The sequence below is a fragment of the Notechis scutatus genome, chromosome 1 (assembly GCF_049901735.1).
Source record: "Notechis scutatus isolate UNSWTSFEM ecotype Mainland chromosome 1, rNotScu1.2, whole genome shotgun sequence".
Classification (NCBI taxonomy): domain Eukaryota; kingdom Metazoa; phylum Chordata; class Lepidosauria; order Squamata; family Elapidae; genus Notechis; species Notechis scutatus.
In genome coordinates this window covers 269,878,090-269,903,275 of record NC_142009.1, presented here as the reverse complement: position 1 = coordinate 269,903,275, position 25,186 = coordinate 269,878,090, and the positions used below count along the sequence as shown (strand labels likewise).

Genomic DNA, 25,186 nt, shown 5'->3' with positions numbered 1-25,186 from the left:
AAGGTTGGACACCCCTGATCTAGAGATTTGAATCTATCAAATTCTCTTTCCAAATTCTCCTCAGGAACAGATCCATGTGTGTAGCAATCCCCAGCAGTGAAGGCGAAGGAATTTAACAGACCCTTCCTCATTAAAAAAAAAGATGTCATAAAAGCTTTTCTAGTCTTTGGGATTTCAAATGACTCCCTTTTGTTACGGCTATTCAAGCTTTTCTTCATTAAACAAAACCAAAAATCACGAGAGCAACTCTTACCAAAGATTCTTCTCTTCTAAGAGGTCAGGCACCACATTTACCAAAGCAATGTACAGGAATCCTCCAGAGGTGAAAGGGAGAATCCAAGCGATGGTTTCCCCTGAAGAGATAATGGACAGCACGTTACGAACCAAGGGATGGTTCCATATTTCATATTCTATATGTGAACACGTTGAGAGTCAAAGGGAATGGAGCTTCTGAGCCATCTGCTGTGCCTTCGAAGAACCTCACCTGTCCCTTTTGGGGACTGAGCACAGATAGCAAAGCAGGCGCCCAGGATGCCCCCAAGAGCTGTCGAGAGTTGTAGCTTGGCTGCACTCCAGCGATCAAATCCTGCCCGGAGGAGAATGACAAAATCACCCACCTACAGAAAGGGAAAAGAGAATGTAACATCCGGGAGTAAGGCACCCAATCTGAAAATGGTTATGGTGGCTACGGCGTGTTAGTTAAGGTAGCTGTTCCATGGAGGGTAGGTGACTTTGCTTAAAACTGGGCTTGTGATGACCCCGGGGTGTGGCACTAAGGCAACACAGTCACATAAGTAAGAAAAGTCCCTTTAATACCTCCAACTTTGCCCCCAATGTCCAGTTACCTTCGTCTGGAGAAAAAACTCTCCCCAAAACAGTCTTTAAGTGGTGGAAATTCAGTCCGAAAACAAAGTACATACAAACTGCAAATAAAAATCCACACAAACCACGCTGCAGCAATTAACTGGACAGGGCAGGATAAGGAATTGCAGACTTCAAAGGCCAACAAAACACACACAGTTGGGAAGATGCTAGGAACCCAGATAAGCCTCTACAAGAACAGATAATTCATGATTTGCTTCCAACCAGGTGCTGTGTGCAATCTTTCTTTTTAAACACTGTGTTCCCAGCTGCAGCTAATGAAGGGGATCAGGGCCCTTTCCTCCCCTGTAAGCCACACAATTCACATTGCTCCCTTCTGTTCCTCCCTGCGTGCCCTAGGATGAAGAAGGGGTGGCCCTGAGACTTCCTCTGAATTCTCTCTGCCTTGCTCTACCTCTCTCCTGCTCTGCCCAGCTGGACTTTGCCCTTCCCCAGTTTCTTCCACAGCCACCGGAGCCACACTCCCACTCCCTGTCAGCTGCTTGGCCTCCCCCTCGGAATCAGATTCTGACAGGGGCATGACAGGGTTCCAGGGAGGTAAATCAACTGTGGCTTAGTTAATTTGTTTGTTATTTTTATTAAATAAGTAGGAAAATAACTGAAAAAGACTATATACTGACAGTCCTCGATTTACAACCATTTGAACTTACAATGATATTGAAAAAAGTGACTCATAACCAGTCCTCACACTTATGACTGTTACACCATTCCTAAGGTCAAGGGATCAAAACTTGGGTCCTTGGCAATTGGCGTGTATTGATGAGAGTTGCAGCATCTCAGGGTCACATGATCACCATTTGCGGCCTTCCCAGCTGGCTTCCGACAAGCTTCCGACAAGCAGGACTCTCCAACAGAGTCCTGAAAATGCACTGGGATATCTAGAGGTGCTATAGCCTAATATGTCTGGAGAGCACCTGATTGGGAATATAGTTTTTGCCTTATAGAAGAAGATGGCTCTTCTGGTTGGTTAACAAGAAGGGATGCTAAGCAATATTTACCATCTGCTAACCCCTCATTTTGGCAATGAAGAAACAAAAAGATCAAGATGTCTTCACACTTATTGGTGGCCTCTCTCCTCTCTTCCAATATTAGTGTTCACGCTGTTTTACAGACAGAAGAAAAGATTTCTCTGCTTTTGGCTTACATCAGTCTGCAAAGCTCTCTGTGTTACTGACCCTACTGTATATATACCCAGGATTTCTGCCCACCACTAGCTCAGCTTCCCAGCACACATATTCCTGACACACTCACCTCGTGGGGTATTTCATGTAGAAGAATTGCCAGGGTCGTAAGGAGTCCAACCTAAAAACCAAGAAGACAAAACTAGCTACGAGAAGTTTTTATAGCTCAGCAGGGTAGCAATAGTGTAATACAAGGTTCTACCTGAGACAGTGATCTATGCAGCTTTAGCATTTAGAGAACTTATAGGAAACATCCAAGTGGAATCGGAGGCTTTGTTGTAAATATTAAAGAGGGACATGGAAAAATGATGAAATTGCTTCCTAAAAATTACACAGACCTTCTAAAGGAGTATGGATAGACAAATCTGTGGCCTCATGTGGTCCTCCACCTTCAACAACAAAGCCTAAAGATTCCTTCTTCCTATTTTCCTACTGGCCAACTGATCCTTTTAATCAGCTACATAGCTAGGTGGCACAAGTCACTAGCTTTCTGTTGCCATAATCAACAGGAAACTTAACAATCCAAATGTTGCCAGCCATGTGACGATTTGATCAGTTGACTGAGGGAATCAAACCTCGGATTTCCTGCTGCTGGCAATGCCAGTTATCTGTTTACAGAAGAAGGAGCTTAAGTGAATATTGCGTGTTTGATGGGTTGCATTAAGTGTATGCATGACAATGAGTTTTCATGTATGTGATGCTCCCTTTTCCCTAGCTTGGCCATCCCATCCTTTCATGTTTATATACTATAAGCCACCCAGATTTTGTCTGGAGCTGGATGGCATTGAAACCAAATGAATCATCATTATCATCATCATCAGCCTATGTAGCCCTGGGGCAAACGTTATATGTATTTATATATGATTAAAATGGCATCCCACTTTTCTGTCCATATAACAGCTTAAGGCAGCTTACAAAATTACACACACACTATAAAATGAATGAACAAAAAAAGCTATTAACCTAGCAAGCAAGTGACAAACAGTGCTGATCTTTTTTTAAAAAAATCACATGAATCCACATTTTGCAGCCAGATAGCAGTCTAATTGTCATACTTTACAATCATTACAGTTCTTGGACATTTCTCAAGAGCAAACAAGTCAGCCCTCTCTGCTCCCTCCCCTCCCATGGAGTAGCATTACTCCATGATCTTCCACTACATGTTCAATCTAGTTTGTCCTTCCACTTGCATTTGAAACCTCCTCCATTGTACTTCATTGGGAAGAAGGCAGTTCATCTGGGCCCTCTCCTAATTTCACAGATCTGCCAAGGCTTTGATTCTGTTGCCCAAATGAAGGCAAGAAATTCTCCAAGCATATTTAGCGAATTCTTGGATCTAAGTGCTGGGCCGAACTATTTTAACTCTTCGATGGGTTTACAACAACCATTAAACTGATCAGACAGTAATCTTTCCATGAGAATGGAATTAAAACAGTTCCTGCATTTCGGGATCATGGGAACCAATCAAATACCACATCCACTATATGTCCTTATATAAGTGCAACCAGAAGAAATTGGGCTAGACCGATGGTCATGGTGGATTTGCAATCCTAAGCCATTCCTACTGCACAACTTCAGCGTGGACACTTAAGTCTTTCAAAACAAGAAGTGTAGGATAGTTGTCTATTAGATAGCATCCTGATTAGCTTAGAAAGAGAGATTGTTGTGCAACAAGGTGAACGGCACACCACAGTATCCCTGCATCACCCAAGCCACAACCCAAAGGTAGCAATAGATATTCAGTATAAGCAGACTGAATGTTGGATAGAGATGGATTTTTTAGTGCCTTTGTGTCAAGAGTAAAGGAAGCAATATATTTGGGGAATAGGGTACATGTCTTTTTAATTCATCTTCATGTTGTTAAAGGAGAGCCAGTCTGCTAAAGAAGTAAACTTACCTTTCTGCTAACCAGGAAGCTGGCTGCCACTGCCAAGCCATGTGTGAAATTATCTATTGTATTAGCCAAGAGATTGAGATATCCACTCATCTGCCCAGGGCAAAAGGAAGGGAACAAAAAGAAGAAGAACAAAAAGAAAGGAATTCAAAAGCTTCAGGATTAACCAACATAGATAGCCGTTTTCACAAACAAAGTAGAAAACGTGTATTCCATTCCTAGTTTTTGCTTACATGTATTTTAGCTTTTGCATACATTTTGTATAATGTTGCTTACTCTAGATCAGCACAGCTTAATGACGTTCCCATATATGTATGTAGTTGTGTGGAAAGGCACATCTTAGTCAAAACTGTAGGTTTCAATGAATCCTTATGTTGACAGAGCCTGACACAACAGCTTCATGATATAAAACTAAACACAATATATTTCTATAAATTGGAATGTATACTTAGTATTTATGAGTTGTTGACAACAATGAACATGGCAAGTGCAGATGAATAAACTACAGTTGATTCAGGGTTACTTTTTTCTAACTAACGTTTTTAATAAGGCAAAAAAGGTGACCAATCTCTTCAGCTTGCAAGGAAATAAAATCAATACCACAGAAGAACAATATCCTGATCCTTCTAACCTCTCAAGATGTGACTGTTGTCATCTCTACTTCCAACAACCAGTAGGTTTCTCCAAGCAGCGAAAATGAAGCTAATTCACCATTACAAAGTAGGAAACAGGTATAAAAACACTGAACCAATTCCAGCTAGCAATTTTGACCAGGAGAGACAGGGTTAAGAAATTGATATTCTAAAAAAACAGAAACCATGTATCAATACAAACAACCTGTTTAAAAGTTCACCTACATCTGGAATAGTTATCAGAGGTTCACAGCATCGCTTTTGCAACACTGATCTGCTTGGAAGATTAGTCAGAATTCTGTCACTGTAGTTTTCTTTCAACTTTTTCAATTAAAGTCAGTCAGTAGAAAACCTTAATCCAGGAACATTTGGAACAAAGGGCTTTATACTGATGAAATAAAAAGTTAATTGTTCAGTCACAACCACATAAGATATGTTCAGAGAAACATCTGAAGAAGAAAAAAAGTTTCTTGGCCAACAATTGTGTTCTGAACTTAGGTGGCAGAAAGCAACACAAGAAATATTGTCCAGATGGCATGGTTCCATCTGAATATCACTGGGTCCTAAAACTAACAACTCGCTGTCAGTGAAGAAAAACTAAAGCTAAAAAGAAGTTGGATATTTCAACATGATCTGAAATACATGTCCAAAGCAACCATGAGTTATTTAAGATGATAAGATAAGATAAATTTATTGTCATTGTACTCAGAACCTGAGAACAACGAAATAAGGTGCTCTTTCACAACATACTTAGAAGAAAGTAGAATATTTAGAATATTTAGAATACTTAGAATATTTAGAAGAAAGAAAGAAAGATAAAGCTTTTAGTAATTTAGTAATGGCCTTCACTTCACCCAGACTTGAATATTATGGAAAATCTGTGAGGGGATTGTGGCATAACAGTTTTAGTGGCCTGGGGGAGCTGCAGTTCTGCTCCTGTGAGCCAGCCTTTGCAGTGAATAAAAGGGGAAAAGGGAGCTCAGTTTTGGCCCTGAATGGCAGCTGGACTATCATTAATGGCTGATGTGCAGACTTGGCTGCTAGCCAGTCTGTTGTGGTGAGATGTTAAGACAGCAGTCCCATTGCTCCTGGCTACTATATAGATGTTGGGGATTAGAAATGGGGGGGGAGACCCTCCTCCTCCTCCCCTCCTTGTTGAGGGGCATGCTGCTGATCTGGCTAAAAATGGGAAAGGGAGAACAGGAGAGGAGAGAAGGAAAGAGAGGGAAACTCTGACCACAGAATGAATAGAGTGGCTGGAGAGAAAAGTTGGAGAAAGAAGTTAAATGTCTGAGGAGTTGTTGGTTTCTGACTGGGAAGGGAGAAGAAGAAAGGTCCAGGGATGGCTTTCCTGAAGGAAAAGAAATGAAGGCCCAGAGGGACTAGAGCTTTACCCAAAACCCTAGAATGAGAAGAACCGGCTACAGGCAATGGTTCACCAAGGCCAAGGAGTGGATCAGCTGTCATAGAGAAGCCGTGGTCTTTGGGAAAGGACTGGGTATCCCGAAAGAGGTTCTTTGTCTAATACGAGAAACAGCAGGAGAATGTCAAAGCCATGTTGAGCATGCTTACAGTCAATTCTAGCCCATTCTTTTCTTTTCACTCGCTCTTCCCCTTATCAAACCCCAAAATGAGGAAGAGAATCAGAAAATCCCCACCACACGTTGACAGTCACAGAGCTAGGAAAGATCTGCAAAAGCAAGTCAGGGAACATTCCAAATGGAAAACCGTAGAGAGACCCTTCACTGGTTACAGGAAACACGTAGAAGCTGTTCGTCTTACCAAAAGAGGCATTACAAAGTTCTGACTAAATGCCCAACTTCTGAAACTTTCCATATTCGCTGCTATCTTATTCTGAACTGGGACGGGCTGCATATGAAGGGGAACATTAGTTTCAGATCTGCTGGAAGTTGTTGTGTTTACCTTCGTAGAGGTTGGGCCAGCTTTTGTTCATTTAGGGATCCATTGAATCATACAGCTTGATTAAAGCGCCAAAACTTTTGCATACAATTGCATTCACATACTTTTATTATATAATATGTCGGTCTCTGACTGGAATAAAGATCCTTTATTTTTCTTTGAGTGTAAATTTACATAATATAAATGTATTTGCGTTAAGAAAGAACTGAATAAAGATCTGAATTTGAATGTGAGAACAAGGAGGCACATTGCTTTGGAAACAGCAACATGGAATTACAGGATGGTCCCTAGAAACACACAAATACAAAATTCAGCAGATTCAGCAATACTGTGTTTTGACGGGCATAACTCTATATGCCCTGATAGTTCTCAACAGGAACACAGCATGTCTGACTGAACTCCTTTCGCCTCCATTGGAAAGTGTATTTTTAAGAATACAGAGTCCCCGCATTGCAGGAAATAGCATTCCTCTAGTGACTGCAGTGTAAGAACATTGTTAGAATCCAGATACTGGTTGTTCATTAGGGCTGTGCAACAATCTGAATTCAAAGAAGGTCTGGAGAAAAAGGAATTTGGTATATGTCCCCCTCTCTTGGAACATCTTTAAATGTGTCTTTTGCTTCTTTGTGGAAATACCAACAGGTATTACAACTCAACTTTCCCCCTTTGAATCCAGATCACTTACTCAGTCCTATTCTCCCTCTAAACATATTATAAAGAATTAAAGTTAAGGAGGATATACGTGGGGACCAGGCATATCTTTTGTATATACGATATCTCAGATGCAATCCTGGGCATTTCCTTTACAAGGAGGCAGCCAGAATAGAGAAGACTTTCACATGTGATAATGGGCTGCGTGTCTTAATAGTCTCAGTCAATATAAAGCAGCTCTATGTTTTATAGTACAAAGCATAACAAACAGAAAGTTTACTCTTCTTTAGAATCCTGTCCACTTGCTTATTTTCAGCAGGCGATGGAACTTCTTTTGAATGTTTTTCTTCAAGTGGTCTATTTTATCTCTCTATGGGCCATAGATCTCAAGAGACCATCAATCAATGTTTTACCTTGATTTTCTGAGTTGATGATGAGAGTAAATGAGAAGACCCATTGCAATGAGCTGGGCTGGACTTCTTTCTTTGAACTGGAGTGTTTGCATCTTGCTTAGAGAAGCTGCTGCCATTCAGGGTCCTTTCAGTGACTGGTTTACAATTGTTGATCTAAAACCATGGAGAAATGGCTGAACTTTATCCGTGTCCATCAAACAGTGGCTAAGAGATCTCTCTTATTCCCTTTAAAACACCCCATTCCAAAGGCAACACACAAAGTATCATTTTGAATATTTACTAGGTGGGAATACAGCCATACAAATTAAACACACATTTATATACTTCAAACATTGCTGAGGAAGCAAAATCAGTATTATTTACTTCAGTCTCTCTAACTCCACCCCAAAACACACACTTAAAAAAAGAACCATGAAAAATGGCTGTTTTGAAATTTGAAAGACATGTATATATTAGGGCAGGGTTGGCGAACCTTTTTGGCACCGAGTGCCAAAATGGGAGCATATGTGCGCAGGGGAGTGCCAGAAACTGGAAGAGCAACTTCCCAGTGTGTGCGCACGGGAGCACCGGAAACCAGAAGAGCTTCCAGTTTCCGGTGTGCGCATGCGCTCTGGCCACCTGGTCTTCCAGTTTCTGGCACGCATGCGCACATGAAGACCAGAGCTCACCTTCCTGGCATGTGCATGTGCACTAGGGAGCTGCTCTTCCGGTTTCCAGCATTCCCGCGCACGCGAAGACCAGCTGGTCGGCGTGCAGAAACTGGAAGAGCAGTGGGTGATGGGTGATGTGCCCGGAGAGATCGATCCACATGCCACTTCTGGCACACATGTTCATCATCACGGTACTAGGATAATGTAGGCTTTTGAATCCATTTCCAAAAAGATGCTTCAAGTGCACAAGGGCAGCATCTGCCTGCAACTCTTTAAAAGCAACTGTGCCTTTCCATGGGGCTGTCCCTCCAAAGCTGCTACCTGATCCCAGGCACCAATGTGGGTGCTTTGAAGAACAGCAGCAGACAGGTGTTACATCTGCATCCTTCTGCGCTATAAAGCCTATTTTTGGTATCAAATCTGAAGCACCACATAGCTACAAGATGCACACATACAACTTTCAGAAACTAGATATTTGCACAGTTTATGCTCAGTGCAGAAGCAGAGGGAGGTTAGAAGTAGAAAAGAGAGGAATTCAACACAGTGCCTAAGGCTCTTCACTATTGGCAGAAGATTCCTGTGGGGCCCAATAAAGGGATGCCTTTCTACTCCCCCATAGTTTATATACACTAAATTCCTAACCTATGAAGGAAGCTTCAAAGAGACAGATGGGATAAAGTGTTATGCGGAGCAAAGAACAGCACATCATGCCATCTCTAAAGCAAATTCAAGGGCTCCTTTCATAGTCCACTCACCAAGTTGGTGCTTCCTTGCTTTTCACTAACTGGGATCATCTTCTGCAGACTCAGGAAGGTAAGCAAGCCAATGATCACCCAGAGCCCCAGAAGCTTCTGCTGTTGGATGCTCTGCCCTTCTCCTTGTAAGGGTGGGGAGAAGAAGTAGAGCAATCAGTTCCTACTGTACACCTAAAATACACGGCTGCCCAGGATGATTCTTTCCAGCTGTAAGCATCCCCAAGGAATGATTCTGTAGAGGGCACATTTCACTCCTTTGGTGTTACAAAAGTTGGGTACCAGAAAACAACCCCCCCCCCAAAAAAAATCCTAAGGTTCCCACATTCCAGGTATCAAACAATGCAACCTAAAATATTTGCTTTTATTCCTGCTACATAAAACATCCTCTTTTCACTCGGTTACCACCTTTCGATTCATCAGAGAATGTCTTGGTTTTAAATCAAGGAAAAATAAAATATTTGGCACTCAAGAGTTGGGTAAGACATTTAACTGTTGCAATAGACCAATAAATTACTACTGAATTACAGTGGGCCACAAAGGACTTGGGGCTGCAAGAATCGTCATAAATATAACCCTACATGGATTTGTACCATCCATGGGAAACCGACTGTCATTAGTCATAAGCCACATGGGTTGGCTGCTGTGAGGAAAGCTGCAGATTTCCCTCCCCTCCCCTCAATCACTATGATCAGCTGACCAGCAGAAAATGGATTCTGGTATAATTAATGGCAGGAAACTAGACCACCTGGTCCTGGCTGGTCAGTGATCATATGATCAGCTAGCTGGCAGGGATCAGGTTACTAATTTCCTATTAATAGCAGTAGGAAAACAACCATCTGCAAAGGCTTGGTAGCAGGAGAGAGGCAAGATGCATTTGAAGGATTTCACAAGTGGGTGAACCAAAGTATTATGCTATGGCCCCTGCTCCCAACCAACAAACTGATACAGGTAGTTCTTGCTTAGCAACCCCAATTAAGGCCAACAACTCTATCACTAAACACCTAAGTTACTAAGTGGAAAAATCACATGACTGTGATAGGCTTATAACTTCAATTCCCCTTTGGTAATTCAGTGAGAACATCATATAATTTATGATTTTACTTCAGCCTTCTTTATTAACTTGCTAGTTGTGAAACAAATGAGATGCTGCAACAGACATAAATGTGAGGATTGATCACAAAGCTATTTTTTTATAACCTCATACATTTGAATAGTTGGTAAATGAGGCAACCTGTGAGATGTTTCAGGGTTGAAAAAATCTGTCCACCCACAACACAGTCTGACTGGTAATTCTGACTACAAGAAAAGATTTGGAGATTTTTGGCAACACAGCCAAAAATTATCTGTATAAAGAAATCCTGATTACATACTCAAAAATTGCAAATGTAAACAAAATATCAATGGCCTCTGAATATTCTACATAATACAAAATTTAAAAAATCACTAGATCAAAAGAAATCACAAAATCAAAAGATCACTAATTTTGGCTTCTCAGATGTTGATATTATTCCATTCATCCTCTGCTATTTTGACTTAGTGATAAAGGACTAAGTTAGCTACAATCAATCAATCTTTGAGAACTAAAACTGGAAATCACTGCTTTGAGTTTTGACGTACATAATATTTCAAAGGCAGCTTTAGTTCAATCAAAATGTCCAAGAATCAGGTATCCATAGATACCTGACATCATTTGAAAAGGTATGGTCTATTTAAAATAAAAGTACCACAGCCTATAATAAAGATTGTGATCAAGGCCTAATTGATCTATATAAATTACATGATCAATGTAATCTTATATATATGATCAGTATAATCTAGTGATAATATAGTATCCAGCATGGAGCTTGTACTCTTGAAAAAAATCTGGTTTTCACCTTTCTAAAAGTTTACATTGCAGTTAATCACTTGAAATTATTTTTTAAACAGTTAAGAGTCTGTACGTTTGTGTGTGTGTATATATATATCTATCTTTTTCTTCCTAGATCCTTCATCTATGTAATTTCTTGCCTATCCAGGTTTTGCTATAGTGCTGATTTTCAAATCTGAGTCCTGAAAGCTGTGTGTTTTATGCATTAGTCTTAGAACAAGACAAGGATTTATTGAATAAAGAATCATGTACTACTCTGGCAAAAGCCATGCATGTTGAAAACTGAAAATTTAGCATCCAAGCCTTCTTAAATTATATGCACAGCAGGAAACCTGCAGCTTGCAATAGCTAATGCATCCTCCTGGCATAGCCTGGCAAGTTCTTAAATGGTACTTTTGATTAAATGCTTCAAGCTCTTGACTGTAGTCGAGCAAGCATGACAGGCAGACATGTGTGAGATGATGACGCCCAGAGGCCAGATAAGAAAACAAATGGAGACACATTCCAGAAGGGTCGCTAGGGGCGACAGGTTTAAGAAAGATAACCTCTGCAAATTCAAAACAAGGACAGGTGCCTCTCTCAATGGTGCTCCCAGTGTCCTACACAATCAGAAGGTCCCACTTCTACTAATCAATCTTTTAATTATAGGGCTTCACCCCACCCACATCCCCATCCCATCCAAGCATGTTACAGCACACTGAGGGTTCAGGAGTTGTATTCAATATTATTCTTTATTACACCTACAGATATATACTGGCTGTGCCTGATTCTTTATCATATCAAGCCTTTCTATGATTGCAACCCCAGAAAATGAATCAATTCCAGAATCTATAACAGGAGTGCCAAACTCCCAGCCTGCAGGCCAGATGCGTCACGCATCTGGCCACGCCCACACCCAGTTTAGCAAAGAGGGGGGGAAGTCCCAATAGGTCCCGTGATGCTGACGTGACGACGTGAGAGTTTGATACCCCTGATCTATAACATCCTCTTCACAGATGTGATGAAATGACTTGTCTCATTATCTTGATATAGGTCTGGGTGTTACCTGCAGCAGCAGTGCAAGTGTAGGCCCAGGCTTCCGGAAGCAGGTGGAGAAACACATTACCCAGAAGCCCACCAACAGCAAAGCTCAACAGCTGCTTCATTCGATGTGATCCCTCTGAAAAATAAACGGCAGCCAGTCACTTCAGAATTCGGTCTTATTCTCCTCCACATGACAAGACTGGGAGGACATTTGCATACAAACAGATAGCTGCTATTTAATTAGCTCAGATCCACTGCTTCCGACAAAACACTGATACACTTTAAACCTCTAAATTGTGCCTGCCAGCTGGAAGACCTTAGCAACTGCCCTTTTGTGAGCAGCCAAAACTGCACACTGGAAGGTTCCCACTGCCATCTGTGCTGGACCCAACAGAAAAAAGCAAGATAGTTGATGCCTGGCCCTTTGGCAAATAAACAAATTGGGGATATTCCAAAGATCTAATTGCTTGCTAGAGAAGTTAATATATTGATTGATTTAACACACACACTTATTTAAGAGGAACAGACACCAAACCTGGATGGTCATTGTCTGGCAAAAACTGAAAAGCCACTGAGAAGGTACCGGATTGGCTTTCTTGTGGTCAGCGAGGAGGAAGGCTTCAATCTCCTGACTAATATTTTGGTCAATGTTATAACTAATGGAAATCAAATAGTACAAACTGCTAAAGTACATGCCAAATCACTTCCTTATCTTCCTTTAAGTAAATCAGAGAATTCCACTTCTTGGGTTGTGAAATTTTGGTTAACAAGGTAAAGTACGATGGCTGAAGTCCAATGGGTGACTTTTAAACCAACAAAACACGAGGCCTCACTTTTAGCTATGAAGTTACTTTGCAAAACAACAGATTATTACCACATTTCGAGAAGGGGCATTACTTGGCCATAAAGAGCACTGTTCTGACCCAAACCTGGTTCCAAGAGAGCAAACACAAAACAAAGTCAGCAGCACAACCTTTTAATGTTTCATCTATGAATCCTGTTTCTTCACAGATAAAAGGCTGCTTCCAACTAATTAGCTCCGACAAAAAAGAGCCTTGCTAAGTTTTTGCAAGGCTGCCAAAAAACAACAGATAAGAAATAGTTTCCAATACAAGAGTCTTCAAATACCAACTGTAATGTCCACAAGGCTGAGTTTCAAAATGTCTTTGCTTCCTACAAAGAACGTTCGCTTCACAGCTGGCTTTTATCTTCTTGAAGGAGGGGCCATTACCTTGCAGCCTTACTCCTGATCGTCCGTGTTGTTGTAGCTGCTCTTTCCTGCAAGCAATCCTGCACGCACGCGCACTTGGCACAGGCTCCTCGGGAACCTCCTCATCGCTGCTGCCAGCCCCCACAATCTCTGAAGGCAGCAGTCCACTCCCTAATGGTCCTGGCCCCTCATCTGAGTCCTCACTCTCCTCAGCCATCCACACCTGCTGCCAGCTAACCACAACAATCACTCAGTTATGCTTTAAACATACATGCTATCTCTGGTATTCACTGATTGAGGGGAACAGGCATAAACGATAGCCAAGATTACGGTAATAAGAATGCTTTGCTAAAGAACTGACCTACCTTCTGATTTCAGTGCTGCTCCCACCTCGAAAGGAACGAACAGTAGAGGAAGAACCCCACTCAACCCCACCATAAAAGAACCAATCAGAGAACAGATCCAGGCATCCAGTCGTTCTTCACTGAATACAGCTCCCCAGGACCCAGCATCTTTTTCACATGGAGAGCTCGTCCCTGAGGTTGCCTGGCTCAGTGGAAGATCCTGGGCCTGACAGACAACATTAATCAACAGGAAAAAGAGAATTCCATGGCGGAGCAACCTTTTCCCCATTGTGACTCTCTGAAATCAGCCTGGCTGGATAATCCCTGAAAGCAAGAGGGGAAAAAAAAAGATTAGCCACTCTATACCCAGATTTCTGTTTCTTTTCTACTATCAGTAAGTTGAAAAATCACCTCTCTCACAGCATTCTTCTCGCTCCCATTCAGATGATGTCCCTTTTTATTTCAAGGAGAGTAATGTTAATGCAGTATTCTTGACTTTCAGTAGGGAACTGTCACTCAGCGCAATTCCTGACTGACTGTTCTTATGAAGGTAAGAGGCAAGCAAATAAAAATATTTATGAGCTAATTTCTCATGCCCCCACCTGCAAGGCTAACTGAGGAGACGCTGAGGGAGTTTTAAAGATCCGAAAGAATTAAGATCTCATCCCATAATTAACACTTAACGTTAATGTAAATGTGTGACTTACAAAATATTTAGATCAGGACCGCAGTGAGGAAAAGGCTACAGGAGTAAGAGTGAATTCTATTTATTTCATAAATAGAATTGAAAATAAATGGGGTGGGGCTCATCTACCTTTATTTGCTTTTCAAAGGTAGTCATGCAATTGTTCACTATAATTGGGACCAGACTTAATGGCCAGCAGTCAACAACATCCATCTTTGTAATCTATGTAGCAGAGTAACATATACCGTACCCAAGCTATCACAGAATAATAATAGGGATAGTGACAGGGCACACTCATCCCCAGATACTGTATGTGCTTGTCATCTGCCTAGAAAAACCCTTACTTCCAAAAAAAAGAACATTGGGGAAAAAAAGATATACCTTTGACTCAGCTGAGAAACCAATTGCCAGTTAGCTCCTCCCCTCCCGAGCAGATTCCATCTACCAGGACTTAGGGCAGAAGAGACATTGCTAGGAAGAGACATCCATTCTTGTGCTCCTTGAACCCTCAGCAGTTTTCTATACTGTGGACCAAGGTATCCTTCTGAATTGGCTCTGTGGATTGGGAATTGGGAGCGCCATTTTATCTCTATTTGTCTGGGGCCAGTTCCAGACAATGCTGGAACATTGCCCTAGGCCCCTCCTTTGTGGCGTTCAGCAGGGTTCTACTCTGTCTCTTGCTCAACATACATGAACCTGTGCGGCGGGGGGGAGGTCATCTACTTATTTGGGTTCAGTACCATCAGTAAGTTGATTATCCTCCATTATATATTTCAACCCCAGGTTGTCAGAGTGAGGCTGTTATGGTTCTGCCCCAGAGTCTGGAGTTGTGTAGGTTTAGATGGAAAAGAACTATCTCTCAACTCAGTTCTACCAAGATCAAATAGCTGTGGGTATTTGGGTCACCCAGGCCTAGGAATATTCCTTTTTTTTTTAATTACCTTGCATGGGGTAGCATTTTCCCCTTCAGTGTTGATGTGCAATCTAGGGGGTCTTCCTGGATTCACAGATCCTGCTTAAAGAGGAGATGATAGCTCTGTCAGGAAGCCCTTTGCTCAACTCCATAAGGTGCATCTTTTGAGTGCTTTCCTACATCGTAGGGTGCCTCAGTCATTCATGGCTTTGTAGCATGACTTGCAACTCTGTCTACCTGGGGCTGCCCTCGAAGACCACCCAGAAGCTTCAATTGGTCCAGAATGCAGCGGGTGCAAGCAGCAATGGCTTGCCTTGTTCTGCTCATGTAATATCTTTGTCAGTTTGCTCCCAGGTTGCTGGCTGCTACCTATAAAGTTCTACACTGCATATGGCCTGGTTAGTTGAGGGACTGTCTGTTTCTTATAACATCTGCCCAGTTAATTCAATCTTGTGGGGTTGGTGCACTCCAGGTTCCTTCAATTAAACCCATTGAGACCTCAGAGGTGCAGCAATCCTCTGGAAGTGCCTCCTCCTGCCAGATCCAGACATCCCAATTCTGCTGTTGTTTAGAAGGGAAGGGAAGACCTGGCTCTTCATCCAGCCTCTGGCAAGGGTAAGTGAGACCCTTGGCTTCATTCCATCTTGGCTGTCATGTTTGCCATCTTTTAATTTTCTTTTTCATGTTTTATTGATTTTATTGTAATATCTTTGACTGTTGTGAGATGCCCAGAGCCATTGGAAGTTGGGCAGCATACAAGTTTAATAAATCATCATCATTATTATTACATTTTCAGCAGTTGCATTTACAGAAACTAAGAACATTACAGCAGTGATCCCCAACCTTTTTGACGCCGCGGCCTGGTACCGGCATCAGCTGGGCGCCGCCATCTTTTTTTCATGAAAAAGTGCTTCCGGTGACCTCACTGGAAGCACGCTTTTCATCAAAAAGATGGCGGCGCAGCGCTCGTGAGCTTTTCCGGGTAGAAATGGCTTTCTACCTGGAAAGCTCACCGAAGCGTAGCGCCGCCATCTTTTTGATGAAACGTGCTTCCGTGAGCTTTCTACCCGGAAAAGCTCACAGGAAGCACTTTTTCATGAAAAAAAGATGGCGGCACCCAGCAAGCTGCGGCCCGGTAGCAGTTGTTCCACGGACCGGTACCGGTCCGCGGACCGGTGGTTGGGGACCCCTGCATTACAGGATCTCTAAAGATCTCATGATATTCAGGCCAAATACACACTCTTCCGGTACGTATACATTGGCCTCACATGGCCGCATGGTCCCTTTAAACAATCAAATTAAGCTACGTTGGATTAGTCTTGTCTAGAAAGAAAATGAAAAATGCAATCCTTCCTCCCAAACAGTTTGAAAGGAACCCGAGACACAGAAATAAAGCTGCTATGTCAATGTCGCAGCCAACACATATTTAGGACTTCTGGCTGACTATATCTGGCATGCGGTATTAACTGTTTCTTAGTGTAGAATTTCCATGAGACACTCAAGTATTATTCCATTCAGCACATATAATCCTTCCATCAGCAGTGAATGGTCCCATTCATTAAACTGCTAACTGGTGTAGGCAAAACACTCTGCAACACAAAATGTGTAACCCTACCATTGGTCACAATTAAACAATTGTCTTAAGGAGCAATCTGGGATAGCAACTTTTCAGCCATCCCTCTATTGGAAGACATAGGTGCCATTTGGATGCTCTCCTAAATTTGGTAGAGGACTCTGTCCTATGGCTGGAGAGTCAATTGTCAATAGGGTCACTTTTTATATATGGAATTAACCTGAATATTTATTTATTTATTTGTTTGTTTATTTTATTTATTTTAAGCAATTATAAGACAACAGGTATAAGTATAAACATAGTTATGAATACATGAAATGGATATATATATATAAGAAAAATAAAAAGAAACAATAGGACAGGGACCGTAGGCATGTTGGTGCGTTTATGCACGCCCCCTCTAGACCCCTCAACACCAAAGTGCTAAAAGAGAAGTTAAGAAAAAGACTACTCCAGAATTTATCTGTAATTCAGTTCTTTCCTCCCCACTACTTTTTATTTTCAGGAGTCTCTCTCTCTCCCTCCCTCCCTCTTTCCCTCCCTCCCTCCCTTCCTCTTTCCCTCCCTCCCTCTCCCTCTCTCTCCCCTTCCCTCCCTCCCTCTCTCTCTTTCTCTCTCACACACACACTACAATTCATGGAAGTACTATTTTTAGATGTCACGCCCATAACAAACAAAATGAACAAACGGGTCATTTGCAAAAGGATGCTAAAATAGAACTTCTATTTACATGGACAGTACTAGGAAATAAATCAAGTTTGTTATCTACTTCTCATAAACTTTTTGTTAAAACCACCAAAAGAATGCTTGTAGCCTCAATACCTTGGGAGCATAGGAAATAACACAGTAGTAACTGGATATATTACATCTGGCAGTTTGATTTCTATTATTGTTGTTGTTGCTGTTGTTACTGTCATGAATTACTATTTGGGGAGGCAGAGCTGAGCCAAACAGGAAATCCAGCCAGAGCCAAAAGGTGGTAAAGATATCAGTTCTCTTTCTGAAACCCCCTTTTTTCTCCTTGATCCCTTTCTTTTTCTTCCTCCCAAGTATCAGACTGGAGGGAAGAGACAGATATCTCTTATTATCAGCAGCAAGAATCTCATCTGCCATCATCAGGCTTCTGTATTGTGTTCATCTGTGAGTCAGACTTTTACAGTTGTTTCAGTTTTAAATTTGGGGCTAGCCTACTGCTGTGCCAGAATGGTTTTTTCTTCATCCTGATTGGTTGGGAGTCTTGGTCTGTGTTTATTGGTCTTGGAGTTTGCTGTGTTCTGCTTGATTGGTGTTTCTAATATCTTCTGTCTGTTTTGTGGCTTTTTTTTTTTTTTTTGGTGTCTTGATTGGCTGGCAACATTGTGTTCCTGTATTGGAGGCTTTTAGTGCAGTTTGGCTCCGAGTGAATGGACAGCTAGCATTTGTTAGGAAGCTATAATGACATGGGAAAATACCTGAACAAAGCTGAATAACATACATGTAAGTACCCACGAAAACTTAAGAAAACACACACACACACACACACATTCTTAAGTTTTCACGGGTATTTATAAGTATGGTATTCAGCTTTGTTCAGGTATTTTCCCACGTCATTACAGTTGTGCTTTTAAAGTTGTAGCAATGTTTCGGCAGAATCTCATCTGCCATCATCAGGTTTCTGTATTGTGTTCGTCTATATCGATATCGATATCGATATCTATCTATCGATCTATCTATCTATCTATCTATCTATCTATCTATCTATCTATCTATCTATCTATCTATCTATCTATCTAAATAGATGTCGGCCTTTCATTAAGGGCTTCCCAATTATAAATTTGAGATACTACTGTGGCATTACCTTTATAGTAATAGTAGTAGCAATGGATGGAAAAGACTACGAAACAAAATTGACAGACCTACTCCAAGACTCCACATACAAACCCATAAACATGGACCCAACCACATATCTGGAAAAAATAACCAAGAAGAAAATTATAACCAGCCACATGAGCAAAGAGATCCAACAGACGATCATCCCAAGAGAAAAAACTTCCAGATGCCCCAAACTATACGGCCTCCCAAAAATACACAAAGAAGGCATACCTCTCAGATCCATAGTCAGCTCCAGAGGAGCACCACTACAAAACCTAGCCAAATACCTAGCAAAGCAGCTACAGCCCCATGCTGAAGCAGCAGCTTCACATCTACAAAACTCATACCACCCCTTGGAAATGATCAAAGATCTACATGTGGAACAAAAAGATCTGCTTGTAAGTTTCGACGTGGTTTCACTATTCACTCAAGTCCCGATAAAAGAAACTCTCAAAATAATCAAAAATAAATACCAACCACCCAAACACCTCATGGAACTCACAGAACACTGCTTAACCAACACATATTTCATATACAAAGGACAAAGTTACAAGCAAATTGAAGGAGCCCCTATGGGATCACCACTGTCACCTGTCATTGCAAACCTGTTCATGGAAGAATTCGAATCCAGAGCCCTAGCCAATGCCACCCACAAACCCAAACTATGGTTAAGATACATCGATGACACATTTGTTATTTGGCCCATGGAAAAGAAAACCTAAACAATTTCCTAACACACCTAAACAGCACACACCCCAAAATCAAATTCACCATGGAAATGGAAACAAACAAACAACTACCATTCCTAGATGTACTAATCTACAAAAAAACAGATGGCACACTAGGACACACCATATACCAGAAGAAAACACACACCAACCGCTACCTCAACGCCCAATCCCACCACCACCCAGCACAGATAAACTCCATCAAAACTCCGCCAAAACACTAATTGCCAGAACCAAACGCCTGGCAGACAAGACACACATAAAGACTGAACTATGCACCCTGACTAAAGTACTGACAACCAACGGCTTCCACAAAAGCAAAAACACCGGCTTGATCCACAAAAACACACTGAGACATAATGGAGATCTAGAAGATGAACAGACCTATGGAACAGCTGTCCTGCCCTACATAAGAGGTACTACAGACAAAATCAGTAAGATACTACACAGGCATCACATCAAGACTGCCTTCAAAACAGACAGAAAAATAGCAGCCATCCTAAGAAACCCCAAAGATAAAATTGACCTGGAAAACCAAGGCATATATGAAGTCCCCTGTGCATCATGCCCTGCCACATACATTGGACAGACCAATAGAAGAATAAGTACCCGCCTGGATGAACACAAAAATGCAGTAAAAAAGCTGGAACACACCTCCTCACTAGTCCAACACATGAAAGCCACAGGTCATAGCATCGACTTCAATGGCACCAAAACCCTAGCCACTATAGAAAACCCCAGCTACAGAATTATCAGAGAAGCCATAGAGATTGAAAAAAGACCTGAAAGCATGAATAGAAGAGATGACTCCACCAGACTGTCAATTATCTGGAAGCCTGCACTCTCAAACAAAAAAATCTCCACACCACAAGCCAGACAAGCACCTGGGCACAAACAGATCCCCCCTGATATCTCCAGCTCAAACACACCCCAACCAGGCACCCAGATGAAACCTGGCTTCCTAATAAATGATAGCCGTCTGTTTACTCGGAGCCAAGCCACACTAAAAGCCTCCAATACAGGAAACACAATGTTGCCAGCCAATCAAGACAAAAAAAGCCACAAAACAGACAGAAGATATTAGAAACACCAATCAAGCAGAACACAGCAAACTCCAAGACCAATAAACACAGACCAAGACTCCCAACCAATCAGGATGAAGAAAAAACCATTCTGGCACAACAGTAGGCTAGCCCCAAATTTAAAACAGAAACGGCTGTGAGAGTCTGACTCACAGACGAACACAATACAGAAGCCTGATGATGGCAGATGAGATTCTGCCGAAACGTTGCTACAACTTTAAAAGCACAACTATAATGATGTGGGAAAACACCTGAACAAAGCTGAATACCACACACACACACACACACACACACACACACACACACATAATAAAAACGAATTAAAGGGAAATTATAAGAAGTGTTGCCTTCCTATTTTCACTATACCTGTAATCACAACACAAAGAATATATACAGTATAAGTATTACACATGCATTTTCCTTAAGATGAGACATCAAGGGAAACATTTTTATTGCTCCTTGCAACTTAAATAAATGGTTTCCAAAGGAGGGGAACAAAATCACATATTCCTCTACTAATCATCAAGTTTCAGATGAGCAATTTCTGCCTGTCAATCTGCCTTAAAGAAAACTTGACTATATTTAACTCCGTCTGTGATTACCCAGGGAAAAAGCTTGAATGCAAAAAAAAACATACAGCCTCATGACCTAAGGACTCATTGAGGCCATCCAGAAGCTGACTCAGAGCACATTCCATGCTGGAATTCCAAGGAAAGATTTGTCTCGGAGCAATGCTGAGATGACTGGCTGGGGAGCAGCTGTCTTCTGTTGGAAGACCTTAAGCAATAAACAGCTGAATAGCTTCTCCAAGTCAAGGAGAACAACATGTCACCGGAGGAACAATACTAGACCAATACTAGACGAGAAAACAATAATGTGGCTTTTTATCGGTGTATCTATTTGAATGATTTAAAACAGCTTCCCCCCGCCCCAACCTAGTGTCATTCAAACATTTCATGACTACAACTCCTAGAATTCCTGAACTGCATAATTATAAGTAGTATTTTGAATATTTTTGCTTGAGACTAAGTTCCACGTCACATTTGTCTGTCTGGCCAATCAGGATATTTTCAGAGCTTGCTCTGCTCATTGAATTCAGAGATGGAAAGGTTCCAGATGTCATCAGTTTCCAAACCTTCCCATTTTTTTTTCTGGTCCTTCCTCCGTTTTTATTTTTTAATCACAGAAATTTCACTAAGGAAGAAAAACAGAATAGCCGCACAGTATCTTCTAATTTGCCTGAAGCGGCAGCTTTCTGCCCTTAGCTAAGCCTCCACCCTTTTCCTGCATCCCCAATTCACTGGACATTATTATTGGAAATGTAAACTTGCACATCATCCAATAAAGAGAAGAAGCAAAAGAAGAAATAGTCCAGAATATTAATCACATGGGAGATTCTTGGAGCTGCTAAGTCAGAACTTCTTCCCTTGTTTCCTCCCTACTATATATATACAGCTGAAAACAGGATGTCCATTAACATTTTTTCCAGATGATCTCTTGTCCAGCAAACCATTCTAGAAAAAGTAAGAAATTATAGGCACGCTCCTCTGGAAGCCCGTGGCTTGTCTATAATTATGCAAGTGCTTGCAGACAAAATGTCATCTTATTTTCTACAGTGGAAATATAAATAGCAATGAGCAAATTCATTCCCAGAGCTTTTTTTTTTTATAGTTCAGCACTAAGCGCCTGCAGTTTTACTGAAAATCCTAATCTTCTGCCAACAGCTACAGCTACAGAGCTTCCAATCATTGTAGCTGCACCACTGAGAGAATCAAAACATCCCCTCAGGATTTTCCATTCTCAGCATCTTCCCCTAATGACTACTGTATCCCATTCCCATGCAGCACTTCTAATCCTACAGGTGCACAGTCCGCTATCCTTTCTTAAATAAAAATGAAATGCATTACGATTTCAGATTACTTTTGATCAAGCTCTTCCACTAATACATTGAGATCTGATCTAACCTGACAGCCTTTCCTTAAAGGCATCAGATGCCAATATACTCCATCTTAAAGTAGCATGTTTGATAGATACAGTTGGCAGGAATTTTATAGTCATGCAATTCAAATTCCTCATCAAGAAAAGAAAACCTTTCTAATTTTACAGTATCTATTCTGTGATGTTTACTGTTTTTCTTTTTCCTAGTTCTGCTAGTCATAGACCGACAAGTTCTGCCAGAAACCAACCCCTGGAAATCTTATTAGGTCCTATATTAAGACATATTTTTCAAGTTAAGCAATGTAATTTCAACCTCAAAGCCAAGAAACAAATGAAAATTACAGAAACTAAATTCTCTATCCCATAATTTTTTTTGCTACATTTCTGCAGAATCATGCAAACCGTATTATCAGCATAATTTGCTAGTCAGATGATGATACATTCATTAACTCAAATTTATTTTATTTATTTTATTTGTCAATCACTTATAAGATAATAGGAGTAAGTATAAACATGAGTAAGAATGCAGGAAATAGGTACGAATAAATGGGGACAATAGGACAGGGACTGTAGGCACAATTGTGCACTTATGCATGCCTCTTAATTAGCCAACAATAATTAGCCAACAATAATTCACTTGCAATAGAGAGATCATTTCCCTAAACTATCTAGAATATCTAAGCAAGGATACTAATTTTCTGAATTTCTTGTTGTAACCTTTTTTCCATCAATGCAATCAATCACCATGGATAGTCCTATGTGTAATTTATGACAAATCCCCTTTAAAACCATTTACAATATTGGTGCTCGGCATATCATTCGGTCAGGATTTTTCTAAGTTACAAATTGTGTACATAAAGGATTTTTCTTTTCACTACTTGGAATATGTTGGAATACATTTTTAGTTTTAATCAAAACAGAAAAGGCATTAAATCATTTTTTCTCCACATCTGCTTGATGCTAGATTGCAGTCTTTTGGGAGCAAAAAAGGAACAGCAACAAAATTTTTTGTTCAAATAGTCTCCTTCCCCAGGTTACAGGATAAACTATATAAATCTGTCTGAAAAAAGATTGAGGTATGTATCATTTCAACCTTTCTTAATTGGTCAGGCTGGGATCATACAACTACAATGCCAACATCATCTATGAATTGGTTCCTGTGTTTATCTAGTGTCATTCAGATATACTGAATTTACAACTCCTATAAATAACATCCAGCTTTAGTCATAGTAAATGGAAGCTATGGGAAGGAAATCACTATAGCGATGAAAAATTGTGACATGCAATTAAACTGAATTCTGTCACTGATATTTGACATAGCTATTTTACCTCCCTGTTCCATTCCAATGTGTATTTCACGTTTCAGACAATACTTTTGCTGCATCTGATGAAGTAAACTTTAGTCCATAAAAGGTTATAAGAAAACAAATCTGTTGCCTATTTCACTCTCTTATATCTGATAAGGCATAAAGGTTCTAGATGATCAGACCTCATTAAACATCACAAAATGATGTTTAATTAATTGTTTTTCTAGCACAGCTGTTTCCATGTCCCATACCCTTAATTTACTTTTGAACGTATAAACTGTTGGACAGATTTGACAAGAGGAGCTGGCATGCTTAAACTACTACTGATGTGAAATAAGGCAACAAAGATTGAATGTAAAATCAGATGGTAACTAAAATTAAGTAGGACTGATGTGAGAGCCAACATCACTGTGATAACTTTCATTTAAAACTGTTGTAGTTTTATTGGTAGAATAAGTTGGATTTTTTCTGGATGCTGCTATCGATCGACTGCCTGCTTTAAATAGGAAGGTGATGGCTGCGAAGTTTGCATTTTAGCACACTGTCTTGATAATCCATGATTCTGACTGGTCAAAACTTTGATAAGTTGAGTCTTTGGGCTATTAGCTTCTATCTGAAGATAAAATCATGAGGTTGAAAGACAAATGTCCCAGCCCTTTTCCCTAGAGGGGCATTCGAAATTAACTCTAAAGCATTCTGGAAGTTTACAAGGCTCGCCATCACAAAAGTCCAGCCCTTAAAAAGCAACCGACCAGGCTTTTAATTAATCACAAGGGATAATGAAAGTATGTGCAACAAGAGCAACGGATTAAATGTGGAAGAAACGCAAGAGCCGCCTTAGCCCCAGGCATCAAGCAATTGAGCTGGGTGGCTTCCTGTTCTCCCCTGTTGCTCGGACGAAGGACATCTCTCGCAGCGTCCTTATCGACTCCACGCCGGCGCGGGTATTGCCCTCAAATAGCCCCTGGCCCGACCCGATCTCATCCTTCAGCCCCTCCAGGAGGGAAAGAGAAGCTCTTTTCTCCCTTAGGGACGACTCCGACCTAGGTTCTCCCACCCACCCACCTACCTACCCAACCCCGAACAGGACTGAATGCATTACCGTCTGCTACCCGGGAGCTCCAGATTACCCCTGCCATCCAGCGCGCCTCTGCTCTGCACTCTCTCGCCCTCCAGCCCCAGCTCCGCCTCCCAAACTTAGCCACGTCGGACACATCCCCCCTCGAATCCAGGCTCCCCGCTCCGGCGGAGGCTTTAGCAGATGCACCACTTCCGACGTAGTTGCTGAAGTGGGGAAACCTTAGGCGAGGCGCACTCCCGTATCTGAGCCGATACCGAAAGAGTATCGGAGCTCCCGAGCGGAGCTGGGAACGGGCGCGTTCCAAAACTTGCTCGCGGTCGTTAGAGTTCGTTCTGCGAATCTGATCGGAGTTGCGTTCCCTGTTTCCGCAGTGCGGGCCTCGGGAGACTTGGGATTTTGGATCACATCCCCGTCCCCTCTCCCGCCGTCCTAGGCTCCGTATCTCGAGCGGAGCAAACCTTTTGCAGCTACGGCGGGTTTTTTTTTTTGTTTTTTGCGCAACTCAAGACGGGTGACGGGTTGGCGGCTGCGGTTAACGGCGGGGTTGCGCTCGCCTCTTTCCGCGGGACAACTTGGACAAGGGAGGCAGTGTTCCCTGGTTGGCGT

At 41.5% G+C, this 25,186-nt stretch overlaps 1 protein-coding gene across 3 annotated transcripts in view; it reads right to left on the bottom strand.

The window, feature by feature from the left end:
* Window positions 1-24,664, bottom strand: part of SLC39A13 (solute carrier family 39 member 13) — a 27,936-nt gene extending 3,272 nt beyond the window's left edge. The window contains exons 1-10 of one of the 3 annotated variants that reach the window (XM_087951412.1): window positions 24,602-24,664; window positions 15,049-15,122; window positions 13,444-13,746; window positions 11,891-12,004; window positions 8,979-9,100; window positions 7,574-7,726; window positions 3,961-4,050; window positions 2,134-2,184; window positions 485-617; window positions 254-353 (exon numbers count right to left, since the gene is read on the bottom strand). In XM_087951412.1, coding sequence (XP_087807538.1) covers window positions 254-353; window positions 485-617; window positions 2,134-2,184; window positions 3,961-4,050; window positions 7,574-7,726; window positions 8,979-9,100; window positions 11,891-12,004; window positions 13,444-13,711 — 1,031 coding nt within the window. In that variant the 5' untranslated portion in view covers window positions 13,712-13,746; window positions 15,049-15,122; window positions 24,602-24,664. The remainder of the gene's footprint in view (window positions 1-253; window positions 354-484; window positions 618-2,133; window positions 2,185-3,960; window positions 4,051-7,573; window positions 7,727-8,978; window positions 9,101-11,890; window positions 12,005-13,443; window positions 13,747-15,048; window positions 15,123-24,601) is intronic. The other 2 variants (XM_087951411.1, XM_026671200.2) reach the window with 2 other exon arrangements.
* Between the last annotated feature and the right edge of the window lie 522 nt (window positions 24,665-25,186).